The sequence below is a fragment of the Poecilia reticulata genome, chromosome 17, assembly GCF_904066995.2.
Source record: "Poecilia reticulata chromosome 17, P_reticulata-male-v2, whole genome shotgun sequence".
Classification (NCBI taxonomy): Eukaryota; Metazoa; Chordata; class Actinopteri; order Cyprinodontiformes; family Poeciliidae; genus Poecilia; species Poecilia reticulata.
Genome location: NC_088846.1, coordinates 1057563 through 1081040, shown reverse-complemented (window position 1 = coordinate 1081040; position 23478 = coordinate 1057563). Strand labels below are relative to the sequence as shown.

The following is a 23478-nucleotide window of genomic DNA, read 5'->3' as shown; positions in this document are numbered from 1 at the left end:
CGCTAGTATTTTAACTAGTTTTAGCTTATTAACTTATTTTACCTTAAAAAGTTTTGTCACATTAGAGTTTAGCTTGGTAAGCACTGTTCTACACAAATGTCTCAGACTTTTTGGGTGAGATTTTTGCATTGGTTGAAAGTTTTTACTCCTCTTCAAGTTTTCCGTAGCTTTGCAGGATTATACATTGTTCTGCTGCTTCTGCCTATAAGTGTCTGCAAGTCTTCTGCAGTTGACTTAAAATGCTTCTGCAATTTTCACCAAGAACATTCAGTTTACAGCATTCCCACCGTATCTTCACAGGAAATGCTAATATTTATACTTTCTCATTGTTTTCCACTGGATTCTTTTGTTAACCTTTCCATTCTACTGACTGTTTCACACTGGATGCATATCCTAGTCCCTTAGTAAAAGTATTGTAAGTGCTTTTATGCAAAATATGCGTTTTAATTAAATATAAAATATAGAGCATCTTTTCTGAATTTGAATAACATAAAAACTTATTTTTACACAAGTCATGTTTAGATTTTGCACCAAATTCCAGCTTGTTTAGTGCTTACTTAGCTAATGTATAGTTGCAGCTCTCTGCTTCACTCCCCTACTAACATCTTTATCTGATACAAACTCAAAATACTGAAGGTATTTCTAGTTAGAAAGCACAGATCTCGCTCCTCTCTCCATTGCTGTTTATTTTTGCATTTCTGGCTGCTTGGTGTGTGCGCATCTACCCACCATCATCTGGCAAAATCACCCCTAATTAACAGAAGTTTTCTTCGCATAGTTATTCACAGTGACTTGGATAAGTAACTTTAATCTGATTACTGGTTTAGAAATAGTAATAGTAAGTTTACTCATTACTGAATAAGGTTATCAGATTAGTAGTTAGTAATAAACATGTTACTAACATCACTGTCTATCACGAAGGGTGCTTCAGATTTTGGTCAGAAATTCACCTGAAATGTGGATTCAGAGGAAATAGTATATCATGCCTGGCAGTTACTTCAGGATGACAGGGAGTCGTTTTAAATTCAAAGTTTCTCAAAAAAAATCCTGCCAACCAGCAGGCTCTTTCACAATCTGTTGTGAGGTAATGTACTTGGATTTGAATGTGCCTCTATTTCATGAACAGAAATATCAATATGTTATCTTCCTCAGACTTTTTTTCTGAGCAATAGTGTAGAAGTTAATTTCACAGCATTTATGAATGCTCACAAGATATGATAAAAAAAAAACAAGTCAATCACAGAGATGAAATTAAGTGTGTGATGTCTTTCTGAAGCAAAATTGTGAGTATCTGTATCATTGGTTGCCCAATGACAAGTAATATAAGCTAATTAGCTTATACCCACATGCGTGAGTATTATCTTATTGCCCACACATTATTCTGTTTTTGGCCATTGAAATCCATGCTATTCTAAATAATTACCTAGATTTTTATGAATGACTCACATTTTGTGTGTAGACTGACGCATACTGCAGAGGCCAGTGAGAGTGATGAATGGTGGGGGAGGGAGAACTGGATTGAGGTGTGAGACAGAGTGCAGAACAGCCCAACGGTTGGAGGGAAGAGGGGGTGAAAATTAATCATGTGAAGGCATAAAAATCAAATGCAATCCATAAATGGGAAAAACTTTCTGCTCTGCTCTTATCAATCCTTACTGACTTACTTTCGTTTTGTTTTTTCTGTTTTTGAGGTGGTGCAATTTGCCTTAATACGCTGATCTGCAATGTCTTATACACACATACACTCACACACACACACATGCAGAGGCAGCTCCGCCTCCTCTGCAGTGAAGCGACAGCCAGGGAGGGCAGCAATGGAGGAGCCAGCAGTGCAGCAAGAAAAAATAGAGAAATCACAGGAACAAGGGGAGGATAGAAGAAAGGCAGATTGGAAAAATGAATGCTCTTTCTCGAATTTGCTTAAACATTCTTGCTTTATATGTTGGTCATCTCCTGGAGACACAGACGTCATAGAAATGGATGACCGAGTCCTGGCCAAGGCAACCGAGATCAGAGTAAGACCGCAGCACCTGCCTCTGGTGTGTGCGCCTGACTGTGTTTTTTCTCTATCTGCTGGCTTTTTGTGCACCTTATGTGAGTTTTTGTTTTTGCATGACTTTGTTTAAATAATGCTAAAATGACATAGTTCAGATGCATAACAGTATGTACCTACTGCGTTTGCAGATCCATCACTGCATTTCCCACAGTTCTCCCATGTGATGTCATACATTCAGCTCTGAGCAGTAGGATTTAACTACAGGACTTATCTTAATAATTATTCACCCTACCCTAATAGATGATGGCAGGAATAGATTGCACTCTTCACAACAGACCAATAGAAGATATGCAGCATTTTTCTGAAGGCAATTGAGAACCTATGCTTTCTTAAGAAGTACAGGCGGCTTGACCCTTTCTTGTAGACAGCTTTACCGTTTGACCTGTTGGTTAGCCAGGGGAACACTAAGGTATTTATTTTCATCCTCCATGTTCACTTCTTCTCCCATGATGGATAAAGGCTGTGATCTAAAAACTGTTTATCCTGAAATCTACATCGTCTCCTTTGTTTCTGACAGGACTCAAAAGTCAGGCATTTACAGAGTTAAAAAAAGAGGTGGTGCTGACCACCTGGCTAAAGACATGACCCTCCAGACTCTCAAACTGTCAAACAGTCATTGATCCAGGCGATTGTTGAGACCTCCATCTGTGTTTCTGGAGTTTCTGACAAAGCAAGTCAAGCTGAATTGTGTAAAATGCAGTGCAGGCAGAAATTAAAGACCATGATCCTCACAATGTTCCCTGCTCTTTCCAGATGACCAGGGGGTATAGAAGCAGGTGTTTAACTCCAACTTCAGGGCAATAAGAAACAGCTATTCAGGAAGCATCTCACTATTCTGGTGGGGATGGTTCTGTCCACACAGAAGTTTATATAGTCAATCACACACTCAGTTATGGCTCTGATGTCATCTCAATGTGGCTGGCAGTGAGTAGTCCAATCAGTTGCTTCAAAACAAGCCTGGAGGACCTCTTCTGCATCCTGTGACCATTTCCCAACAGTCATCTTCATCATGTTAATACATAATTCTGTTTTCCTTCTATCTCTTTTAGCTAGTTGCTAAGTTAAACCTAAAGGAAATGACATGTTAGGAAATGCAGCTCTAAAGAATGCCTTCTTTAGAGCGTAGCTTAGATAGAGGCTAACAAAGCAGATCACAAACTTTTCTTGGTTGTCATTTTGTCTTGCTAGCTCCTGAATGTAGCATGTGAAATGGACCAGCTGTATTTTGGTATTAAATGGAATTCATGAATTCAACTCATTGACTCTTTTTCTTCCTCATACAACAAGAACTTAGTATGGAGAACGGGTAATTCTCCACACTAACAGGTAGCCTTTTAATAAGGGGTTTGTCAGAGTTTGTTGCTCATTACGATGGACGGTAGAGATGGTTTAAACTTCCTCCTTCTCTTTCTCCTTTTTGCTCCTGCTCTGCATTCATGATGCCTCCGAGATTTCTGGTTTCAGCTGTGGTACTATTTCAGGTTTCCGAATGTTCATCAGCTGCTCCATGTTGTAAACTACCCTGTTGCTATGCTTACACATCATAACAAAATAGCAAAAATGTAGAAAATATTGCCCAAAATCAGCCCAACTACACAGTATCCAAACCAGAAGGAACAGTTGTCCAAAAATGTGATTTTTCTCTGAAAAGACAGGAATGAAAATTTGAAAGAGAGAAAAAATCTTATTGAAAGTACAGAGCTACTCCAATGTGCTGCCACCCTCAGAGTTGCAATTATAGAATGAAAGGAAGTTGGGATGTCTGTTTGGCTGGGGACAGGAGAGAAAGATAATGAGCTTGTTCCTGAAATTAAAATATTGTAGAATATATTGTGATCTGATCCGGTTTCTGCTTGAAGCTTGTGATCTTCTTAATCTCCGACAACACATTTGTGATATTTTTCTACTGCAACTTGCTCTCCAGCTTCTTCTTGTATTTTTGTAAACGTCCCTTGCCATCCATCCCCAAATGTTCTCAACTGGGTTTAGATCCGGGGAACATGCAGGATGGTCCAAAAGAGTGATGTTATTCTCTTGGAAGAACTCCTTTGTCAGGCGGGCATTGTGAACTGCAGCATTGTCCTGTTGAAAAACCCAATCATTACCACACAGACGAGGGCCCTCAGTCATGAAGGATGGCCGCTGCAACATCTCCACATAGCCAGCTGCTGTTTGACGCCCCTGCACAACCTGAAGCTGTTCCATTGAAGGAAAACGGACCCCAAATCATGATGTGCCGCCACCACTGTGCCGTGTAGAAAACATCTCAGGTGGAATCTCCTTGTCATGCCAGTAACGTTGGAAGCCATCAGGACAATCAAGGTTACATTTTTTTCTCATCAGAGAAGACAACTTTCTTCCACCTTTCAATGTCCCATGTTTGGTGCACAATTTTGTGGTGTTGAAGAAGACGTGGCCTTTGAAGACGTTTTTTGTTTCTGAAGCCCTTCTCTCTCTCGCAGATGCCGTCTGATGGTTGTTGGGCTGCAGTCAGCACCAGTAATGGCCTTAATTTGGGTAGAGGATCGTTCCGTGTCTTGACGGACAGCCAATCGGATCCTGCGGCTCAGAGCTGGTGAAATTTTTTTGGGTCTACCACTTGCCTTTTTGTTCCATAACCCTCAGGATCATTTAAAAAATGCAAAATGACTGTCTTACTGCCTCCAACCTCAGCAGTGATGGCACATTGTGAGAGGCTTTGCTTATGCAGCTCAACAATCCTACCACGTTTAAAGTCAGTGAGCTTTTTTGCTTTTGCCATCAGGAGGTCTTGACAGTGTAAAGACTTGACAGAAAATGACATGGAATCCAGATTTTTGCACAGCTTTTGGCTTTTAAAGACTATGGTCTTAATCTTTTGATCAGCTTAAAAATATCATGTCTGAGTGTAAATGCAGTTTTCAGAAAATTCCCCACTCAAAAGTTCTTGTTTCTTGCACTGATTTTATCCTTTAACATTGTGAAGCTCTACTTTGAACCTTCTTAAGATCCAATAGTGCAAAATGCAAATTCTTGCAATTTTTTGACTGGTCTTAAGATTTTGATCAGGAGTGTATATATATTCTGCAACATATTCATTCATGTCATTTATGTCCTCACTTTGTGGCTGGTATAGTGGATCTCAGTCTGTTGAACCAAACAACTAGTGTTGTAGTCAAGACCACAACAAGAAGTAAACAAGCACAAGGTCTGGTTAGGTGGTCTTGACTACAACACCAGGTAGTATCATATAATGATATACTTTGTTGGAATGTGTAAAAGACATGCACATGGTTGATGGATCCGTGTAGGTGGTCCATGTTAGTGCTTGCTAGCCTGCTGTATAGATGTGTTGCTTGACCCGATGTCATTATTTCAGCTAAATCGTTGATGTCTGTGTCTGTTTTTGTGTTTTTACAGGAGCTGGAAAATGCATTGGCAGTGGAGAACATGGAACTTCAGGAGCAGCAATCAGACTGTAAGGACTTAGAAGAGACCATGGTGAAATTTGAGAAACACAAAGAGAAATTGATCCAGCAGATAAAGGCAACCAGACAGCTCTGCTATGAAGAAAGTCAAAAGGTAACAGACTTGTGTAGCGTGAATTATTTGCCCATTACTATGGAAATGTATACAATGAGATTAATTTTGTTCTGGTCTGACCTAAGCTCCTTCTTCCACATGTTTGCCTTGTCCAACATGGCTCCTGGAAAACTGCAAAAAGTTTTAGTTCTAGGTTTTCTTTTAACGGCTTTCTTTTTGCACATTTGTGCAGTGATGACTAATAGTTGTTCTGTGGACAGATTCCTCCTCTGAGCTGTGGATCTCTGCTTTTGGTCCAGAGTCACCATGGGCCTGATTCAAATGTTTTGAGTTGTATAATTTTCTTTCTACTTCACAATTGTAAACCACCTTTTGTTGGTCTCTCACATAAAATTCCATCCATCCATTGATCCAGTTTCTGTACAGCCTTGTCCCTAACGGGGTCAGGAGGGGTGTTGGTGCCTATCTCCAGCAAACGTTTCAAGCGAGAGGTGGGGTCACCCTTGACAGGTCGCCAGTTCATTGCAGACATAAAATTTCAATTATATATATTAATGTTTGTGGTTGCAATGTGGCAAAATATGGAAAAGTTCAAGGGGTATGAATAGTTTTGAAGCCATTGTATACACAAAGGCATGATTTTATTGCTCTATTAATAATGGTGCTTATGTTGATTTGCAGATAAATTTGAAGTGTATATCAACTTTCTTATAACCTAATTCTAAGCAAAAACATTTTTTAAAACTGAATGAGCTTGTTTGTTCATAGATACTATCCTTGCAAGCAGAAGAAGCACAAAATGAGAGCCAGGTGGAGGAGTATGAAAGAGAACTTGCCCGAGCCCGATGGAGGCTGAAAAAGCTCAGAGAGGAGGTGAAGAGAGCAAAAAGGAAGGTGGAGGAGGCTCGAGAGAGAGACACTCCCCTCCAAGACTCCATCAGACAGTCTTATGAAGAGATCCTGCAGGTAAGAAGGAACAACATGTTAATGGCTTCTTCTGTTATTTAATTTCCTTTTGGGATCAATAAAAGTATTTTTTTAATAGAATTGAAATGAATTTGAATATAGGTGGTGGAAAATGTAACAGCTGTTGGGTAGATTGTCATACTATGCTGACATTCCAAACCTGATGATGATTTCCAATAGATAGAATGAAAAACATGTCATGTGTCAGGTTAACCTCTAAGTCTCTGAGTCTATTTTAAAAATACAATCTCCCACTGTAGGCAGGAGCATAACATAATAAAATGATTTTTTCCTCTTTAACAGATTATATAGGTGAGCACTCAGCTATCGGGAAGAACAGACCTGGTTTATTTTTTGGTCATGACTATAAAAAATTGTCACCTAGAGACCTGGGGACAGTCAGGATTTTCTGGCACTGGTAACAAGGTGGTGGTCATCACACCACTGAACAAAGGACTGGACCTCGTTAATATACATTATATTGCCAAACGTATTTGCTCACCCATCCAAATGATCAGAATATGGTGTTCCAATCACTTCCATGGCCACTGGTGTATAAAATGAAGCACCTCAGTATGCAGACTGTTTTTACAAACATTTGTGAAAGAATGGCTCGTTCTCAGTGAATTCCATCATGGAACTGTGATAGCAGCTGCATACAAGCTATGCATCACCAAGTGCAATGCTAAGCATTGGATGCAGTGGCGTCTGGAGTGACAAAAATGGTCGTATTTAAGAATAGTCAAAAATCCCCATAAACACATTCCTAAACCTTGTAGACAGCCTCCCCAGAAGAGTTGAAGCTGTTCTAGCTGCAATGTTGGACCAACATCATATTGAATCCTATGGACTAGGAATGGGATGTCACTTAAGCTCATATGTGAGTCAGAGCAGGTGAGCAAATACTTTTGGCAATATGGTGTATGGAAAAAGGAGTTCATGTCTTCATACAGCAAGCCAAGAATAGTAGTTTTGTCAGAGAATTTAAAAACAAAGTTCCTAGGGCAACTGCTGATGCAATTGTTTGTGTAAATAGAGAAGAAGACAGGAGAAGTAACACAGCCTTAGTGAACTCCAGTGCTAATGGACCTTGGCTCTGACAGGGTGTTGACTCTAACAAGCTGTGACATGTTTGTTAAAAAAATAATAAAACCATTCAATAAGAGGAGGAGTAAAACTCATGAAAAGGTCAAGTCAATTTAGAATGGTAATTTAAACAAACATGAATGTTTTTGAGCTGTGGGGAAAACCTGGAGAAAATCTATGCATGTAAAGACATAATACAAACTTCACACAGAAACACCTTGATTAAGCAATTTTCAAACCTTCAGAAGTCTTTTGCTGTAATGAGAAAATACTACAGTTCTTGTAGGGCAATGTTTGTAGGAGTTCAACCCGCAATTGGGTTGCTGGTTCAATCCCCGCTTCACCTGCCACTTCACCCACCTTGCCTACTATTGGTGGTCAGCAGGCCAGGTGGCGCTAGTGCATGGCAGCCTCGCTTCTGTCAGACAGCCCCAGGGAAGCTGTGGCTACTACCCAGTAGCTTGCCACAATGAGCGTGTGTATGTGAATGGATGAATGACTGTAGTGTGAAGCACTAAACAAGTACAAAGCCAAGCCACAAGTCATTGTGATCCTTTTGCATGTCAAGACTGAAAAAATGACAGACATTTGAAGATATACTTAGTATTGTTGAGTAAACTTCCTCTGACTCCCTAAGTGTTAACATTCTTCTAACAACGCAATGGTGAAGAAGGAGGAGCAGCAGTAGTTTTGCAGTCAGGTTTATAAATTACACTTACATAAGTTACAACTGTTCCAAAATGAACAATAAACGGCAAACATGGCAACAACATCCCACATCATGAACCCTCTAGCACTTTGTGCTGGTTTGCTGTGTTTTTTTTCTCCAAATATGATATTGTGCATTATAACCAAACCTTTATCTCTAGGCTCCAAATGATATTCCAAAATCATTCCAAAAGTAATATTTGTTATTTAATGTAATTTTGCAAATCTAATGCTATTGTTCACTCAAGCAGGTCGAGAACTTAACCAGCAGCGTTGTGGTCAAAACCACCTAACCCGAGACCAAAACCAGAGTGTATCGAGACCGAGACAAGGCCAAGACTTTTAGGGTCCGAGACCAAGTCAAGACCAAGACCAGCGCCCCCACGCTACATGATACAATAAAATGTGAAATATGATCAAAGTTACTTCTCAAATTGATCTGAAAGATCTATATTCCCATAAAAACATCTAGATATTAAATGCTTAATAAATTTAATCAATATTAAATTTAACAAACTCTTTGTTCTGCTTTGCTTCCATCTCTGTGCTACAATCCGCGGTGGTCTCGTGCCATCCCTAAAAAGATAATGCCCTGGGTGTTTGTCCATGTTGCTCATGTCAGAAACCACCACCGTCTGCACCATTAAACATAGCAATTGAGGTAATGCCCTGATGCTCAACTATGAACACTGACCAAGGAGCAACAAGCAAGAAGTAACCAAGCACAAAATATGACTTATTTTCGTCATAACTTGTTGTGTATGGTGAACTGACAACTCCTCTGATGGTCGGACTTATAAATGCGCATGCGCAGGCATGGTACTCGCTGCATGTATGCTATTCTGACAGCTTACAGTAATCTGATAGAAAAACGGCCCTCAGTGACACTCCAGTCCAATCTAATAAGTAAAGAGCCGTGCAGAAGAATCGTACTGCTCCTGAATGTCTCATCACTACATTGCAGACTTTTGGACACAGCCTTGTCCCATATGTGCGTCAAGTCAGTCAACATCTTCGCACAATAATTCAGCGCAGTGAGTGACAACTTTTTTTCATCACAATGCTTATGTGTCTCTATTCAGCTAGTTTTGCTAATATCACATCAACGGAGCTTACCTTTCTTTGAGATACTTTTCTAAGTGACGAAAAAAGTTAGACGTAGTCCAAACTGTCTGTGAAAGCGAAGAGCTGCTGAGTTAGCTGCGGCCATCGGATTTCTTATTTATGCAGCGCTATTCTATTACTGACTATTAGACAGACATCTTCTGCCGCTGACAGAAAACCACTGCACTTGTCTTGGAGCGCCGCATGCGAGTGAAAGGTGGGGAGGGGGGAAACATAAACACGTAATTGGCAAGTCATGTTATTGGTTGGATTTTAATCAGTGCGTTTTGCATCCACTAAAAACAAAGATGTTAACAAATAAACTGGACAGTATGCTGTACGTTTAGTGATATTTACACAGTTGCGGTCTCGACTGGTCTTGAAATGAAATGCCGAGTCCTCAGCGCCCAAGACCGAGACAAGACCGAGACCAAATGCGGTCGAGTCCGAGACGAGACCGAGACTGTCAAAACATGGTCTCGAGACCAAGACCGATCTCGAGTACTACAACACTGTTAACCAGGACTGGAGAAGGAGCCGACTGGTCTTTAGGAGTAGGTAGTGCTGTGCCACCACCCACTATACATCCACAAAAAGGAACATGTAGCTCTAAAATTAATACACATACAGTCATGTCAGTAAATTAGAATATGCTTCCGATGAGGCTTATTGGACAATTTAAAGTTTTCTTTTGAAAATAACAACCTCAAAAAACGTTATCTCCTATAAGATCCACCTCTTTAGAGTTGCTTTGTACCATAATAAATGAAAAACTAACATTTTCATGTGCAATGATGGCACTTGGCAAAATAGAATATTTCAGTTGTTAATTTTTGTGTTTTTCTGATGTAAGGCAGAAAATCACAAAAACTTTTTGTTTTTCAAGGCAATTGTTGCACATTTCAGCAACAACTCCCTTTTTGCTGAAATGTGCATTACAAATAAACCTGATTGATTGATTAAGATATTTATTGCTCATCTCAAACATATTGAACTTTATTTTATCATACATTTATCACGTGTTTGATAAATGTTGTACAGATACCCAAACTGTGGTCATTTACTGGAGCTTGTTCACTTTTGTCTTGTTGCAGGAAGAGAACACTCTGTGTTCTTTGTCAGGAGGTGGAGTGACACCTGACAGCCAGCTTGAGGAATCTGCATCCCCTGCAGACACAACTGAAGATGATCCTCTTCCTATGAAGCCATGGGGAAGAAGTCAATCACTGCCTGCTTATGCTGACCTAATAATGGTAAACCACAATAACCACAGGAACTTCACAGGTTCAACTGTAATTTAAAAAAGGTTGTTAGAAAGATTCTGTAGAGTGAAACGGTGCAATCAATTGACCAAAACAAAAAGCCACTACTAAGCCAACGTGCTTTTCATGAGTACAAGAATGAAAATCCAGATTATAAAGACAGATAAAAACAAAGGATTTTAACAATATTGACAGAAACATAGAAGTGTCAAAGTACTACTGTGTGCTAAAAGCAGGTGTAAACATATACAATTTTGATTTAGCTCTGAACTGAAATGGGGACGGTGGTACAAGGTGGGTTGCCAGTTCGATCCCCACTCTGCCCACCTCTGTCATTGTGGATTCTGTCTCCTTGTGTAAGACACTACCCAAGGAGTAGTGTCTTACCCACTACTCCTGATTGCCACCTTGCCTGCTGGTGGCAATCAGAGGATCCTCCTCCCAGAGGGGAGAAGCTGGAACTCCAAATTTAAAAGCTAGTATAGACAGTGTATGACGAGGCATGCTTTCTGGGCAATACAACAAATAAATATATAATTTTGGAAATGAACAAAAATGGGTTTAATTTTAGCCAGAAGGCGGCTAATCAACCAAAAATCAATTTTGTCAATTTGATTACATTAATTTGACAAATAACCAATTCATTTGATTGTTGGATTATTGGACAAATAGTTGCCAAACATTCCCAGAGTTTCAGACAGGAAATGGGCAGAGTGAGACGAGGGGAAAACAAAGGCTAGGAACTAAAACCAAGACACCTGAACAGAATACTTAACACTTCTATTTTGCATTAAGAACACGACATGACTGTTTTCAAATAGTAATATCATTGACTTTTAATTGGATGGGTTATCATCCACATATTATAGCCTTCTGAGGCAATCTCATCACTCAAAGCTTAATAATCTTGCAAAGGCATGGGAGGAAGAGATGCAGGAAGGAAAGAGTTGTGGGGAAATGGGAGGAGATAACTAGATCCTGGAAAATATAAAGAGGCAAAATATCAAGAGCCAATTCAAGTTCTGTTGTTCACTTAAAAGATTATCCACAGAGGCAACTGGACTCCTTTTATGATGGCAAGACTTATGTTATGTGATTCAGGCATGTTATGTTAGAGATGTGAGAGGACTAGAGGCTATTCCAATGAGAATGTGACAATACTATGAATCTGTGGGAAAATATAATCATCTTTTCAATACAATATTGGCCACAGAGTTTGCACAGAGCTTGGTTCCTTGGTTACAATGTCACATGGGCTCATGCTGTGTGACATTTCATGAGACACCAGTGTCCTCATGACTGCATGACTGCAACATCTCCCCCAACCTGAATATTTTTGGTCACCATGTCCAACTTTTTACTGATTTTCTGATGGCTATTTCCATCTGGATGATGTGCCATGTCACATCTCAAATCTTGTCAAACTGGTTTCTTCAATATGACAATGAGTTCACTTCACACTGATAAAGTCCACAGTCAAATCTAGATTTTTTTGGAATGAGTTGGAATGGGAGATGAGACATCTGCATCAGCTATGTTCTGTCATTAACAAGGACCCAGACCATTGAGGTCTGAAATCAGATCCATCCTGGTGAGCTACCAGAACATGCACTGACAAGAGAATCACAAAATGTTGGAGCTACACCAAATACTGGTTGACTGAGCAGCAACTCAATACATGAGCTATAAATCTGAGCTCTGGCTGATTTGACTACAAAAACACAATACACAAGCTAATTTGTTGCAACCCTTTATTTAGTCCATTAGGCAGTCACATACTAGCTTTGGTTTCATCCAGAGGCCCTGAGTCTCCTGTAAAGCCTTCTTTCTAAAGCTGTGGTCAATATCAGAGGTGAAACTCAGAGATGTGATGGGTGCTGCTTGATCTTCTAATGTCTGAAAAAAGAAAACACTCTATCAATACACTGTTAATATTTATTTTTGGTATATGTTACTTATTTAAGAAATGTAATTTATTTTTCAGGCAATATTAAAAGTTTCACAGTATACTACACAGTGCACATAAACCTCAGAGTAAGCCATAGCGTTATACAGATAGTTCACGTTAGTTTTACAGACTGACATGAACAAAAATGTTGTAGTCATAAAAAACAAACCTCTGAAAAAAAAACTATAAATGTAACATTTCCATTTTATGTAAGTTTGCTTGCTTGTGTCTTACATTTCCTAATTTCTTTCTGTTTTCTGTATCTGATTGACTCTACCAGGGGGCTGGCGATTTATCTTTCTGTAATAATCTAGCAAGTACTAGAGAGGATGATGAAAGTGGGAGCAGCTCTACAAAGGTGGGATGCTTATTACTTCAATACTAATTGCACAAAGTTTAGCAAAACAATTATTACTTGCTACACACTTAAATACCATTTAAAGAAGTTCTGACATTTAAAATCATAAACATATTCTAGTAATCCATACTGTTAAATATACTGTAATTTCAGTTATGTCACAGTGTTACATTAATGTAAAGCACAGTATCAGCTATGATGACTATTCTTGCTCACTGTCTTGTTTGGTTTAAAATTTTGATGAATTGTTGTCATGTCAACAGGAAATGGATAGATCAGACATGGAAGAAGATCCAGAGAATGGCAAGATCCTCAATGAAAGGAATAATGAGATGGAAGAAGCCCCTACTCTTAACCCAACCCCGCTAAATCAGCTGGACTTCTACCAAGTCAACCTGTTTACTTACTGTCAGACAGACAGTACGTATCTAACACACAGCTCAAAGAAAGTTTACAGGATTTCTTCTCCTGGATGCTATTTTTCTTGAGTCTACAAGAATATGACACAAGAGCAACAAGCACAAGGTCATTAATGGAATTTACTGAAATACCTCAGTTTCATTTCAAATACAAATTAAATTCAAAATACTTTATCACAAAGGGAAATTAAATGCATTTAATAAAGGTAAGATGAAGGGGAATTAATCATTTGACAGGGTCACCATGAAATTTAAGCTGACAGACATTTTAAACATAGGCAACAAAAAGACGAGCCCAACCCTCATGATGTTACCTTGCTGGCTGGCAGTGCTGAATCTCTTCAAGGTGTTATGGTCTGGAGAGTAACTCCTAAGTGGTCCCCAACCTTTTTATTACCGTGGACCGGTCAAGACTTGGAAGTTTTGCTGTGGCCCGGGGGGGCGGGGCGTGAACCGTCAGATAAGGCTTCTGCATGTTGGTGTTCCCGCTAAATCCTGAATATACCCAATTTGGTTGTCTTGGCCTTTTTATCGCAGCCTGTGGGGTTTTTCTCTGACTGGGAACTAGAATACAACCTGCTGAATGTGACAGGTAGCCAATCAGAAAGCGCGATGACATAAGATCAGAAAGGAATCCCAAACAACTGACATATCGCGAAACTGAGAGTCCGGTGGATATCGGAGATGATATGTAGAAATGTTCATTATTATATTTAAAGGTCATTATTATATATGTTTATTCAGTTAAAAATGTTGAACTATGAAAAAATATATTCCCCTCCAAATCGTAGTGCAGCAAATAGAACGGCTGCTCCCCTTATATTACTTTAGTGAAAATTTTAACTCACGATAATGACTAACGGAGCCCTGAGCTTGTTTCTCTGCAACCAGACGGTCCCATCATCTGGGAGTGATGAGCGACAATGAGACCTGAAGTGTTGCTTATATCCACAGCCTGCTTGGTCTCTACGTGGTGAAGCAGTTTGAAGCTTCATAGCTTCATTAGCAGCCGGTCGCCTCATGTTACGCAGAGCGGCTTGTAATGTGGGACTCACCTACCGGTCTGGGATAAATGCATTCTCTTGTCTCTTCTCTGGGCCTTTTCCGCTTTGCAAAGAAACTTTCCAAGGACATCTGATCTGTTCCTTACTTATTTTGCTGCTTGTGGGCTCCGTGTTGGCGCGCAAGTAACCGAGAGAATCCGGTTAAAGGATTTTCAAAATAAAAGATCCTCCAGACTCAATACATAAAACGGAAATTTTAATTATTTCTTGCGCGGCCCGGTACTAATTGGTCCATGGACCGGTACCGGTCAACAATGTGAATATAATTGTTCAGACCACCTCCGAAACCAAAGCACAGTTGAACAGGTTATACACATTACGTTAGGGTCACGGCTGCATGTCCCTTATTGGCAGGATTCAATTATTGTAGAGAGAGAGAGAGAGAACGCATTTGTGAGAAAACATTGCTATCTTAAAACCTTTCTTGAAATGAGACAAATTTCTTCTTGTTCTTAATCTTTATTGAAGTTTAAAACAAAAGAAGGTACACATTGTACAACAGCTGAAAATCTGAAGAATTTAAACAAAGTAGCCCACACTTTGGTTTGTTTTGAAGCAAGATGGGGTGACGGTGATGTCATCGGCCAAAATTATAACTTTTAATATTTCAGAAACCAAAGCTGCACAAACGAAAACTTTAACGGCACAAACCTGCACAATCGGAGCACTAACCATTCAGACTATTTGCTTGATTTTTTGACGTGGGTGGGGTGTCAGCTTAACACAGCAGTTGGTTTGAGTATTTCAGAAACTGCTGATATACTGGGATTTTCACACCCAACCATTTCTAGGGTTTACAGAGAATGGTACAAAAAAAGAGAAAATATCCAGTGAGTGTCAGTTCTGTGGTCACAAATGCCTTGTTGATGTCAGAAGTCAGAGGAGAATGGCCAGACTGGTTCGAGCTGATAGAACAGCAAAAGTAATTCAAATAACCACACGTTACAACCGAAGCATCTCTGAACACACAACACGTCAAATCTTGTGGCAGATGGGTTTCAGCAGCAGAAGACCACACCAGGTGCCACTACTGTCAACTAAGAACAGGAAACTGAGGCTACAATTCACACAGGCTCACAAAAATTGGACAATAGAAGATTGGAAAAATGTTTACTCCTCTCGAGTTTAATCAAGGCTTAACGCAGTTCTTGTTTTCAATAACCATTTATTGTGGACACTTCTTATAAAGTCCTCAAAAATGCCGTGAGAATTAAAAAGGTAACACAAACCATTGACATTAGAGGAATAAAACGTAAACTTCTTACAATCAGCATCTTCAGCTATAATGCCTAATGTTGCTCTAAGTGCACCAGTCAATCTTTACCCTGGGCAACACATGGTCCATGGAATGAAACAAAAGTCTCCCTACACATTCGAATGCACCCTAACCAAAACCAATGAGCATCAACACAAAGCTACTAAAAACTATTAATGTTTTATCTGAAATAAAATGTAACTACTAGGGCTGAACGATGTATCGAGTATACTTGATGTATCGCGATATTTTCAATTTTTTTTCAATTACGATAGTTAAAATTGCTATATCGCAACTATCGAGTATAAATTGTCATTCAAATAAACTTTCGCCGTCAAATTCACTGCGAGTATGGTTTATCCGACACCCTATGAATGCATCACTAGTCCCTTCCCCGTCCCAACCTTAAAAATGTCTACCAATCACGCTGCGCGGAGAAAACAAACAACATACAGGTCCTTCTCAAAAAATTAGCTTTTTGTGATAAAGTTAATTATTATCTGTCCGAAGTAGACATAATCTGTCTACTTCGGACAGTAGAACAGAATAATCCTTTTTGCACCATTTGCATCCCTTTGGCATGGGGACGCTGAGAGAGACACATCTGTTTGTCATCAGTGATGTGTCAGACCTGAATTGTGTGTGGCAATTGGCAGCTGCGCACACACATAGCAATTTACCTCGTTCTCCTCGTGAGCAGTCCTGTTCATCAGCTGCCACCACAGGTTGGTGCTGTAGTCATGTGGGTGAAAAGTGAGGTCACTTCCTCCTTCAAACATCAGACATGCTGCAGTCACAGCACAGTAGAAGATCCATCTGGCATATGGAGTCTCCATTGCTGCTCGGCGCGCAGAGATGTCAAAACCCTCAAACTAAAGAGTGAGGATGCGTCGAGTTTCTTCACTGCCGTTGAGACGAACTGCCCTATTGGTCAGGAACCCCTGTGTAGCCAGGCTTCCCTGCCACTCAGGATTAGCGGTCCAACACTCTCTGCAGCTTGCAGTGACTGAGATGTATCCAGCTGGGTCTTTCAGCAATCTTTACAGCTGTTGGTGTTGTCATCAGCACCTGGAACGGTCCTTCCCACTGTGGACTCGCCCAGTTCTTTCGTTTGATGACTTTAACGTAGACCCAGTCTCCTGGCTCAATGGGAGCGGCCTCCTGCCAAGGAAGGGAATCAGAAGGCAGTAAATTTGTACTGGACACTTCCTTCAGTGTAAGAGTTCCGATCATATAATCTGCTAATGTTTGTTCTTCATCTGCTTTCTGCAAGTCTGGAGCAAACAGAGGCAATCTGTAAGCTCTACCATGAATTATTTCAAAAGCATGATGGAACTATTTCAACTCATTTAGAAAAAGCATCAATCATTTAACAGTATTTGTTAATTCAAAAGTTCATAACAAAAAAATTTATGTAAGAATTTTTTAGTAGTTATATAGTATTGCCTCACCATTTTCCCCTCTCCCCCCTTTTTACACATGGCATTGCCCATGTGTCACAATCACTTTTGCGTCAAATAAAGTCTTTGCAAGGATTAATAGTTAATTCAGGTGAACTCACAAGTTTATTGCTTTTAGAAGATCCTTTAGTAAACAAGTCTTTTAATTACAGGTCTACCTTTTGTTTTTTTGTTAAGTTCAACAGCTTTCAACATTTCTATTTTATTTCTCTAAAATAAAAATGACCATCTTTAATTTAAACCAAATCTCAAATCCTCTAATTCAAGATTTTTCTTTTTGAATATCAAACAAATCTAGATTAAAATGTTTTAGACTGAAATCTAGAAAATGTTGCTTTTACTCACAATCATCAGTTTTTAGTAGCCATTTACATCTCCCAGGTTGCTTAAAGTCTCAGACTTTCACTTAACCTTGCATTTCAGACAAGTTAACAATGTAATTTTTTTATATTTTAAATTAAATGGTCAATAATTTCTTCCTTTACCCAATTTTGTAGTAAAATTTCTCTCTTCTCATAATAATTTTCATTCATCCCAATATAAAATACACAAACACAAAACCAATTTCAATCAATTTGTAGATTATTTACAGAATTCAACTCTAAGTTAAATGTTTCAGTTAAATGCAAATAAATACTTCATAATATTTCAACACTGCAATGTCAATTATTTTCAACACTTAGAGATGTTTAATTTAGTTCCAAACTAGCATTTATTATAAAGAAAATAAAACATTTGCAAATCATGGGGCTGCACAATGGCACAGTTGGTAGAGCTGTTGCCTTGCAGCATGAAGGTTCTGGGTTTGATTCCTGGCCCCGGTCTTTCTGCATGGAGTTTGCATGTTCTCCCTGTGCATGGTGGGTTTTCTCCGGGTACTCTGGTTTCCTCCCACAGTCCAAAAACATGACTGTCAGGTTAATTGGCCTCTCCAAATTGCCCCTAGGTGTGAGTGTGTGTGTGTGTGTGTGTGTGTGTGTGTGTGTGTGTGTGTGTGTGTGTGTGTGTGTGTGTGTGTGTGCATGGTTGTTTGTCCTGTGTGTCTCTGTGTTGCCCTGTGACAAACTGGCTACCTGTCCAGGGTGACCCTGCCTCTCGCCCGGAACGTTAGCTGGAGACGGGCACCAGCACCTCCCGACCTCACTAAGGGACAATGGTGTATAGAAAATGGATGGACATATATATATATACCTAAGAGTGATGAGACAGTTCAATATGACTAAATATAAATGCACATGCAAATATATGAATCAATAAATAACCTATAAATGAGTGCAAAGAAAATTAGAATTTATTAGCTCAGACTTGGGCATTGTAAAGCCTAATGCTACAGGCAGAAATTATTTTCTTTGGGGCTCTGTGGTGCACTTTGGCAAAATGAGTCTCAAGCTGAAGGAGTTCCTGTATCCTACCAGCATGTCTCCAAACTGGCATAAAAGAAAATGGGAAAAGATGCTTAAGAGCATCTGAGGTACTCAAACGGCTTGGGAAGCTGGAAAAACGAGTGTCATTGACCAAAGTAGAGCAACCAGCACAGTTTCCTAACTATAGAGCACTATGGTAGTAGCAACAAACACTGAGGCTGCTTTGCAACGTAGTTGCCTTGGTTCAGATGCTAGATGCATATAGATTGTTCTCAATATGCTTATAACAAGCACTGCAAAAAATGTTTTCCAATTTCTTTCTTGCCTTGTAGATGATCTCTTCAATGAGGACCTGTTTCCTAAAACAGACTCATCTGGTAAGGAACCATCCTTTCTTAAAAATCTAAATAACCTTTTTCATTAGGACAAAATTAAACACAACAAAGCATTTCTGATCTGAATCAGTTTGCAGAAAATACTTTTACATTTATAAGACATAATTTTTTTCTCCTAATGTTTTTAACCTGTTTAAATGATTATTTGTTAAATCTGCCAGGTATATATTCATATTTTCTACTCATTTTTCAGACGGTTTTGCCTCAGACCCTTTCAAAGGCAGTGACCCTTTTGCAAAAGATATTTTCTTTCCCAGTATTAATGACGAGGTGGAAAATGAGGCAGACACCAGTTTGTCATGTGCAGAAAACAAAGCTTCAACAGGAACTCAGTGCTTTGAATCTGAATTCCCAGATGAAGATAGTGACATAGAAATCAGCTACAGCAGAGAAGACTTGGATGTCATTGCTGTTGTAGATGATTCCAGTGGATTTAAACCCATTCAGAGCTCATCAGAAGAGTTCATGCCAGGACCAACCCTGGAGAGGAAGTGTCCAGGTCAGCATTCCATAGAATCAGACCCGAGTGGGTATGAGCTGGATCTCTGTTCTGCCTCCTCACCCTCTAAAATAGAGTTCCATCATGGATTTCTAGCCCAGGAGGCTACCACTGAGGACACGGAAGGATCACAAGGTAAGAATACTTTAATCGGGTAAAGTTAATTTTTGGTCTTTGTAAGGGGCAGAAACTGAAACTAATTTTTGATTATAGTTTGAAAAAATCAACAAAATCTCTTATTTTAAAATTCATGTCACAAGATGAAGTAGGTTTAGAAAATTTGTTAATTCCAGATTTTACATTGAAAAACTGAACTGTTCTGGTACAGAAATTGGCATGGATTTCTCCTCAAAACTCTTATTGAAAACTGAACTGATATTTCAGTGATGATTTGATTGTTTACGCAATTTATGAAAGCATGCCTCATACTTTCAGAAATCTACACACAAATAAAAAAAACACACAATGGACAGAACACTTCAATTCTCCTGAAAAATAGAACTTCACATTGAAAACATTCTCTTAAAATTGTGTTTTGTTTTCAGAAGACACATCCAGGTATGATTAGACATAAGAACCAGTTGGACACTGATGTGCTCAATGTAAAACTGATGAATGGAAAACACCTCTCCATTCATCATAATGACTTAGGCCTTTTGTTCAGTGTGACTACACACAGTAAATACAGTGTTACAATACATTTTAGAATATTGTTTTTGTACTCAGAACACAGACACCAACAAATATGTGTGAATTTTCCCACAAAAAAGCCATGTACACACTGTACATCCCAACCAACACAAAGTTGTAGAGACACTGATCTACATACAATGAAATTACTGTATAGACCAGTGTTTCTCAACCTTTTTTGGGCCAGCGCCCCCCTAGCCCTTATCCAGGTCCCTCACCGCCCCCCCCCCCAAGGAATTTGTGGGCTACTTTGCACTGACAATTATTTTATTATTAATGTTACTATCACTATTGTAGATGTTTTGAATCGGCGCACCGATTATGTTTTCCCGTACATTTCAGCACGCCTTACGCTCCTTCACCTCACGCACAAAACGGGGTAAATGTAGCGAGTTTTGCCCTAAACGTATCGGCGTCTGGAGGAAGAGGGCTCAGGGGGGGGAGGCGAGCGTATGTTTCTACTCTCCTTCGTGGGGGGCGCCGATTTATGTTTTCGCATCCACCTGAATAATGTGTAGTTGCGCCCCTGCCCATGGCACTTCAACAATATTATTTTACCTTTTATCTGGAAATAGTGTCTGTTTATTCTTGCCATACAGTCTCTGTATTAATTATTGCTCTAAAGGTCTTGCCATACCAGTTTATTCCTCTGTATTTACTTTAGTTTCTTAGTTTATTCTTGCATTTTGTTCTTCATTCATTTCAATTTAGTTTCCTATGATTATTATTATTATCCTCTCTTGGTTTATTACTATGTCCACTTTAGTTAATTTCCTGTTGCTAGATTTATTTGGTCGTTTATTGACCATCAGTAATCTTCACTCCTCACCTGCTGCGCCTCCTAATCGTCATGTGTTTCACATCATGTGTTGATTTTTCACTGTTCAGCGTCGGATTCTCTGTTTTTATGCCATAATTCACATCTAGTTTGTCGCTACGTTTTGCCCGCTTCTCATGTTTCAGAGTTTTGCGCAATGTGCGCAGCGTTTTTTTTTAAAGCCCCTAAGGTGCAGAGCGGTCGGGAAACATATCGATGGGGAAAAGGCAGACTGACATAAACCTTTTAAAACAACGGAAACAATTTCGGTATTCTGATTATTGAAATTTAAAAGTGCTGTGGTACCGTTGTTCTATCACCCCCGTTTCATACCGTACCACTTACAGCACTGGTGTTAACGCTACAAAATTAACACTCTCTATTGTGGTATCACCCATGGAGGGATTTCTTTATTTAAATGGATTCATTTTTCACAGGGATACAAAGTGAGGGTATCATGATTTTAGCAATTACATGTTTATAAGAGCAATTTTTTGTTGTCCTTCCATGGAAGCGGGCAGTTTTGAAACGGAAATAAAACACTTATATATAAATATAAATATATATAAATATAAATTGCTGCTTTGACATGATCACAGAACTGCCAAAACATATGTAGCCTACATAAATACCAGACAAAGTGAATCACAGCAGCATCATCAGCCGGTGTACCGTGAACTAATGCGGAGCGGAGCGGAGCTGCGCCATGAAGCTAACAGAAGCTACAAACACTGAATAGAAGAAGAGCTGCCATCGATACAGTTGCAGCCAAGTATGATTTAATGTTACACAATACAGTTTTACCAAGTTGCTCAGTATAAACTGGCATTGTTGTGGATTTAAGGTGTAAATTTTACCTTCGACCAAACGCCCCCCAAAGGCATCCCAGTGCCCCCCTTTTGTAAAAATGTCCGCCAGCGCCTCCTGCCGTCCTCTGAACGCCCCCTCTGGGGCGGTACCGCCCACGTTGAGAACCACTAGTATAGAGTAAAAAAAAGTGCTGCATTGACTGTTCGGACTGGCCACGCCACTTCATCCACATCACAGATAGTAGAGGAATCCAACATAAACAGTCCAGCAATGAATGTCGTCAACTGCAATATCTCCACATTCATCTTTCATAACTTACAATAGGGGTATAGGCATTTCAATCTGGAGAGACTCAAACGGAGAAAGAAAGCGATTAAAAGAGTTTAATGACAAAATGAACATAAAAATAAACAAAGTCCTTTGGTGTTCAGTCCCCGGCTGGGGACGTCGAGCTGGACTTCGAAAAGCTCGATGAACATTCCTGATGCAGCATAGGAATGTAGACCCCTCGGGGCCTATACTGGTGGTGGCGGTCGGAGGATGATGAGGCCTGAGAGCCGGGAGCAGAAGGTGGAGATGGGGCGGAGGTGGGTTGATCGCAGCTGGTGAGCAGAGGAGGCCATGAGTGAACGTCCTTTTGAACTGGAGCCCAAAGGATGATTGGCTGGAGCGAGGCTTGGACCGGCGCTGATAGGTCCAAGTTGCAGAGAGGGAGGCGCTGATTGATGAGGCAGGTGCGACTAGAGATTCTTCCAGACTGAACTTTTGTCAAGACTCTATTTCAATTTGGAGAGACTCAAACGGAGAAAGAAAGCGATTAAAAGAGTTTAATGACAAAATGAACATAAAAATAAACAAAGTCCTTTGGCATTCAGGCTCCGGCCGGGGACGTCGAACTGGACTTTGAAAAGGTCGATGAACATTCCTGATGCAGCATAGGAATTAGACCCCCAAAACGGGGGTACGAGAGGTATTAATACAGGGTTTTGAGATGGAACTTGGGGATCGGAGGAGGCGAAAATATGGAGGAGGTGACCGAGGAAATAGAAGAGGAGGTGACTAGGGACTCGATAAGGAGTGAGATGAATAGGGGCCAAAGGGGACGCCCCAACGCGATGGTGATTGGCTGCTGGGAGATGTAGGCCAGCAGGGGTTGCCGCGAGGCACCGAAAGAGGGGATGCTGGTAGATGAAGGCCAGCTGCTTTTTCGCCTGAACTGTGCTGCGCTGGAGCAGAAGGGAGAGAAGTGATGGGCTAGAGGAGAAGGAAAGTAGATACATGTACGGAGAATGCAGGAAGAATTTATTTTATTTATTTTTTAATAGATGTGGTGATGAAACAGACAAGGTGACAGGAGATGTGAGGAAGAGGTTACCTAGGAACGATGAGTGGGATAGATAGGGGCCAAAAAGGGACGCAGCAAGGCGTTGAATAAGAGGTAGCTGGTGGATAAAAGCCAGGAGGGGACACCGTGAGGCGTAAAATGGTGGAATGCTGGTGGATGAAGGCCAGCAGGGAACGTGGGTGTCAAATGGTGGGATGCTGGTAGATGAAGGCCAGTGGGGGACGCCGAAGCGTATGATGGTGAGAGGCTGGTAGATGTAGGCCAGCTGCTGGTGACTGGTGCAATAAAAGGTGAGGTGCTGGTAGATGAAGGCATAATGAGGGTCATTTACGGGGAGGGATGATGGTAGA

At 40.2% G+C, this 23478-nt stretch overlaps 2 protein-coding genes across 4 annotated transcripts in view; one reads left to right on the top strand and one right to left on the bottom strand.

Moving 5' to 3' along the window:
• The first annotated feature begins 1763 nt into the window (after positions 1 to 1763).
• LOC103479233 (uncharacterized) overlaps positions 1764 to 23478 on the top strand; it is a 33726-nt gene continuing 12011 nt past the window's right edge. The window contains exons 1-8 of one of the 3 annotated variants that reach the window (XM_008433547.3): positions 1764 to 2015; positions 5456 to 5617; positions 6347 to 6544; positions 10537 to 10695; positions 12933 to 13010; positions 13274 to 13430; positions 18905 to 18949; positions 19161 to 19601. In XM_008433547.3, the coding sequence (XP_008431769.2) occupies positions 1815 to 2015; positions 5456 to 5617; positions 6347 to 6544; positions 10537 to 10695; positions 12933 to 13010; positions 13274 to 13430; positions 18905 to 18949; positions 19161 to 19601 (1441 nt within the window). In that variant the 5' untranslated portion in view covers positions 1764 to 1814. Of the gene's footprint in view, positions 2095 to 5455; positions 5618 to 6346; positions 6545 to 10536; positions 10696 to 12932; positions 13011 to 13273; positions 13431 to 18904; positions 18950 to 19160; positions 19602 to 23478 lie in introns of all 3 variants that reach the window. The other 2 variants (XM_008433546.3, XM_017310184.2) reach the window with 2 other exon arrangements.
• The window catches only part of LOC103479234 (tissue factor-like), a 48127-nt gene continuing 39416 nt past the window's right edge, over positions 14768 to 23478 (bottom strand). Inside the window, exon 7 of the mRNA XM_081598399.1 lies at positions 14768 to 16909. Within this exon, the coding sequence (XP_081454525.1) occupies positions 16893 to 16909 (17 nt within the window). The 3' untranslated portion in view covers positions 14768 to 16892. The remainder of the gene's footprint in view (positions 16910 to 23478) is intronic.